Source organism: Micropterus dolomieu, linkage group LG15, assembly GCF_021292245.1.
Source record: "Micropterus dolomieu isolate WLL.071019.BEF.003 ecotype Adirondacks linkage group LG15, ASM2129224v1, whole genome shotgun sequence".
Classification (NCBI taxonomy): domain Eukaryota; kingdom Metazoa; phylum Chordata; class Actinopteri; order Centrarchiformes; family Centrarchidae; genus Micropterus; species Micropterus dolomieu.
The window spans coordinates 24,371,568-24,376,983 of NC_060164.1; the positions used below are offsets into that span (position 1 = coordinate 24,371,568).

The window sequence follows — 5,416 nt, forward strand, 5'->3', positions numbered from 1 at the left end:
AAAGGAAATGAAGAAGATCATGATTTTATTAGTATTTGATTAAAATGTGTGTGTGAAAAGAATAAGAGAAGTAAAGAGTAAGAGAAGTGAAGGAACATGTTGAGACAAGTGCTATGTTGAAACATTCAGACCCCTCTGAATGACCCAACGCTGTAACAAAAACAGCATTTAAAATAAGTAATATTTGTATAAATATATTCTTATTTTATAAGAAATTCTATTATATATGTACAATTTGACATTAAACCATAACATGAATTTGTTGTGTTTTTATTTTGTTTTGAAACCCGTGTAATAAAAATTTAAGTAAAAATGCTTGAAAAACTTGAAAAAGCATATGGTAAATCTTTCACATCTTAAAAGTATTTAACATCAAATTAAAGATTACACACTCCTCTATAAATTCCCTCCAATCCATTTGAAAACAAACACCAAACTGTTTTCCTCACAGAGATATTGTATAATGTTGTCAAATATTTTAATACATCACGCTTACATGTTTTGAAATATAATCCATGAATATTTAGAAATGCAAATAATACTGTTGCAATAAATGGCCTCACACTTGACACAAACATACAGTATTGATTCATTGATAACGGTGGGTCATTCAATATTTATTCACATTTAACTAATCACAAATTACTTCGTGCTATTTCAAAGTACATCAAAGTAAACCAAGCAATATGATTGCACTCATATGTCTTTACAGCCTAGATGTTATTGAACACAGCAAAATGGTACCCAATTTTAAATGTCACAAATATCAGAATGATTCATGTAGATTGTATTCGCTTGCCTGAAAATGATTTTATTCATATGCTAAATAGATGGTTACACTTTATCAAGTATTTCGTCATTAGTTATTAGCTTTGAGCAGGTACATCAATTATAACCAAATTCACATAAACAACAAGAGGATTCATAATTAAAACGCTCATGACCACGCTCACACATGAAAAGGATGAAGAATGTATGTCCTCATTTCTTGGACATGACACGAAGGCCTGAGGCAGAGATGTGTAATTTCTTCAATGTAAGCCACATGATTTAAGAAGAAATTTGGGTTCAAATGAGGAAAGAGGAGTACTCTGAAAGTGTTTTTGATGAGAGATAGAATATTCAATATAAGCAGCTGTTGTGTTAATTGAGAAAAAACATGGATGGAAACCTGAGTCTTGGAGTTCTCCTTTAATAGCAGTGAGGAGCTGGGTTTATTTATTTATTTGTTTGTTTTCACCTCTATCCCTGTCTACATGATTGGAATCATACAGTGCTGTGACAAAGTTTGGCAGAAATGTCACACAGTTTGTGCATGACATTGAAAGTCTTTTGTCTTCTTTGTCCCTCATCCGACTATCAGAACAGGCAGTATCCTGTGTAGTACTGCAGTCTCTCTGCTTTCATTTTCTTCTCTTTCATTCGTCTGTTCTGGAACCAGATTTTCACCTGTCTGCATCAGCAAAGAACAGAATACAAACGTGCTTTTACCATTTGATTTCTTACTTACTTACTTTATTGTAAAACAAAAGCCTGCAGAAACACATCAAAGTGTAAGATGCAGAATACATTATGAGCAAAACATAATGCTGCTGTTTGTCTTCAATATATCATAGAGAATATTCATGGGGGTGCATGTGCATAATGGTCATTGCCAACATTTTTGAGTGGTTATGTCTACAACATAAACACATGCCAAATTAATATGATTTTATATTACTTTCATAATTCATAATGTGACTAATCCTTTGGTCTACAAAAAGTCAGAAAAATGTTGATGCCCATCAAAGGCCCACAATAACATCTTCAAACATCTGGTCAACAATCAAAAGCCCAAACATATTCAGTCTATAATGATATAAAACTGAAACAAGAAGCTGGAAATCTCCACAGAATGACTAACCAATTATGAAAATAGTTGTTCATTATATTCTGTCACTCAAATAATCAACTAATTGTTGTATGTTTAATTGTTAATTACATTAAGCTTTTCACTGTTGACTAAAAGATTATTATACGTTTTCTCCTTCCAGATTCAAAAACATGTAAACTTACCTGTCATGATCAAAAAACAACTATTAAATTTTCATACTAATCATACTACCACATGTTCCATAGCACTTTGTTAACAAGTGGAACCAGACACCAGTAAGGTATTTGTGTTTTTACAAAGCACAGAGTACTTACTGAAAGTGCTTCACTGCAGCCTGAAGCTTAGGCAGAATAACACCTGGTATGGGGAGTAAAAATCCCCATACCACCATAACCACAATTTACCCTGATTTAACCCCAACTGGAACAAGGTTAGATGTGTTCCTTTGACCAGATGTAACTGTGCTCCTGTGTCAAGGCAGCTTGTATTTTACAGCTCTTTCATATCTGAGTCAGTGAATCAAAACTGGGGTCTGGTCCTGACCTATATTTTTAACAATGCAACATATACCTTTTATTTATATCAAATTAAAGAAATATTGCAACATGCATGTACCGATCTGTCAGGCGCAGAAGGCGGGACAGCTGCATGCGTCTTTCCTTGTTGATGTAAATGTTGAACAGAAACTCTCTCTCTAGCTCTCTGATCTGCTGTTTGGTGTAAGGACAACGCTTCTTCCTTCCCACACAGGGTGCTGCTGGATAGATAGATAGATAGATAGATAATTTAATATCACACTGATTAGGAGGCTATTTTTCAAATCTTTCCAGGTAGAAGGTGCCAAATAGTCTGGGTGGGGCTGTTAGGATGGTCAAACTATCTCTTCAAAACATCCAACAGAGATGAGCTACAACTGTTAAATTGGCCTGCAAAAATCAAACACATGTGAATCAGAGTTGAATTTAATGAATTTTAAGTTAATATAAAGTGAATGTCAAGGTCTAAGTCGAAACAGTGAGTTCAAGAATTTAACATAAACTTCATGTGAGTCAAATTTATGCTCTCATCACAAAATGTTCACATTTGTTTGCAAAACTATGCTTATTTGGGCCCACATGCATGGTTACCAAATGACTGTTTGTTATTTCAGCAGCTAAACACTATCAGTTGGGCCTGCATCTCAAATTGCTAACAAATGGAGGGAAATAAATAAATAATCACAATTACCAGCGCTGTTTGTTAGGAATCATTCACAAACATAAAACAGACCGATATCTGAGGAAATTATTATATAATATGTAGCCTATTTGTAGCCTATAAACATCAGCATAGGCCTACGACAACCTACGATGTGGCTTTTCTATTTGAGACAGATTATGTTGTTATATTGGGGCCATTAAATAACCTAAATCCCTTCAGTTTTAGACATCTGGGCTACAAGAAAAGTGCACCATTTCTATTTTTGTTAATTGTTATGTTATATTCCTGTACCACGTCTATTTTTTAGCCTAGACAACGGTTTATTAATGACCGTTCATGGCTGCCCAGCCTGGGCCTATCCTGGCTCTTGACAGCAATTTACGTGCCAAGAGGTTGAGTCGGTTTTTGTAACATTAGAGTAGACTCTATGGAGTCCCTGTAGCCTCGTATAGCCTAATATGTTTATTGAAACATGTAGGTATCAAATAGGCTATATCAAGTTATCAGTTGGACAAATCTCTGGTGAGCTTGTCTGCAAGACACCCCACGTGGGGTGTTGATGACTCCAGAAACTCTCGGATTTTTCAGAGGTCTCCGCGTGGTCTCATTTAGAAGTTAAACTACGGTATTTAATTGGCTACGCTATTGTGTGACTTACTCGGTGCATAGTCTCCCCCACTGCCGCTGGAGAACGGCGCATCCTCCTCGTCCTCCTTCCCAGCCTGGGGTGACTCTGACCCCGCCCTCACCTCGTCGCTCTCCCCGCTTTGACAGCTCGTCCACTCGGCCCGATTCTCCTGTTGGCTCCCATGTGTAATCTCCGCTTTCGGGTCCACTCCCTCTTCTGCAAATTCGAGAAACTGGTCGAAAGCCGGCGGCAGGAGTATGTTCCGCTCTGCCGAGAAGAGACGTTGTGAGTCTGGATTGAACTCTGCAGAGGAAGCTCCGCCAAACGCACGTGCGTAAAGACGGGGACGAGAGGCGCCGTAAACCGCAGCGCCATACAGAAAGCAGTCCTCACTGGTATTTAATACCGTCTCCGACGGGGATGGTAAGCCCTGGCGATAAGCAGCTTTACCCGGCAAGTTGAAGCAGGTTGGCGGCGGATGGGTGATGCCACTGTTCGCCTGGTAGAGGGTCCATTTCCAGGGAGGAGGATACTGCTCATAGTAGCAGCAGCCTCGGGACTCCGACAGTCTGCTCGCTGTAGCGGTGCTGGGGTCCAGCAGAGCGGTGCCATTCTCCGTTAAAAACGGTGAAGCGATGGAGCCAAAGTCAGACTTTGACGGACAGGTGCAGCTCGGTAAATACATGGAAAATTAAAATAGGCCTTCTTTAAATTTGAACAGGCTGTGGTTTGGACAGTGACTTAACAAAACCTAGAAATTTCATTAGTAGGGTAGGCCCTATGTCTACCCCTTTGTCTTTTTCCACATTGGGCACAGCAAATTTGTTACCTCATAGCCCTAAATGTAGCAAACATAATCAATATAAAGTCAGTATAAACCAAGCTAAGTTAAAGTCACCAACAGAAATATAATATAAATAATACGCCTGTCTCCACACCTCTTCATTACCCCCAAGACCACAATGAAACTGCCTCTCAAAGTCCTTTGGAAAGTGAGGAAAACTAGTCTTTGACTTTGAGCCTGGGTCTGCTGAGTACAATTAACTTACTAACTACAGTGCAGGCTGGGCTGCACATTTTTGCAGTCAGACCAGCCCCAAACACACACACACACACACACACACACACACACAAACTACTAACAAGCCTTTTTGGCATTCTGTATAAATCATAAATACATTGCCAGGAGGTGAAATTTAAACCTATAGGGAGTGTTGTCTGTAGCCTATAATAAAAATCAGTTTTTCAAGCACAGAGAAAAACATTCCTTTTGCATGCATATTGATTCTTTACGCATGTGTGAGGGTCATAAGACTTTTGGATATTTTGACTTGTTAAACTATACCAGATGTTTAAAGCAAATTTCTTCAAATTTTCCTGGAAAAGGAAGGAGCATCAACAAGTTTTGCCGGATGCAGAACTCAAAAGACCATTCAGGACATTCATGAGGGAGGATTTAGTTGGGGCTAAAAGTATTTGGTTAAAACCCAGAAATGTTTGAATCGTCTGTGATTGTCCATTTTTGTCCAGTTAAAGGAAAACAAATCAGCAATTCACCTAAGATGGGAGAATGAAAGCTGCTTGGTGTCTGTTTTGTTTCTTTTCGTCTTTCTTTACTGAAATATTGGGGCTTAATGATTGACTTGTTGTAACAAGAAACCACAACTTTATATAAAGAATATAGGCATGTATAAAGGTGCATAGCGTCAAATTTA

The 5,416-nt window shown here is 38.2% G+C and overlaps 1 protein-coding gene across 1 annotated transcript; it reads right to left on the minus strand.

Moving 5' to 3' along the window:
* Positions 1-782: 782 nt before the first annotated feature.
* On the minus strand, positions 783-4,386 carry LOC123984527 (homeobox protein Hox-D11b-like). Its single transcript, XM_046071449.1, has 3 exons — positions 3,732-4,386; positions 2,489-2,630; positions 783-1,453 (listed from the first exon to the last, which is right to left on the minus strand). Exons 1-3 carry the CDS (start codon positions 4,384-4,386, stop codon positions 1,360-1,362), a joined length of 891 nt encoding a protein of 296 aa, XP_045927405.1. The 3' UTR covers positions 783-1,359.
* Between the last annotated feature and the right edge of the window lie 1,030 nt (positions 4,387-5,416).

Coding starts and splice junctions, on each gene's coding strand:
- LOC123984527 (XM_046071449.1), bottom strand. CDS start 4,386: ATGTATTTACCGAGCTGCACCTGTCCGTCAAAGTCTGACTTTGGCTCC. Junction 2,631..3,731: donor TGGGGGAGACTATGCACCGA/GTAAGTCACACA, acceptor CTATCTATCCAG/CAGCACCCTGTGTGGGAAGG. Junction 1,454..2,488: donor CTTCTGCGCCTGACAGATCG/GTACATGCATGT, acceptor TTGCTGATGCAG/ACAGGTGAAAATCTGGTTCC.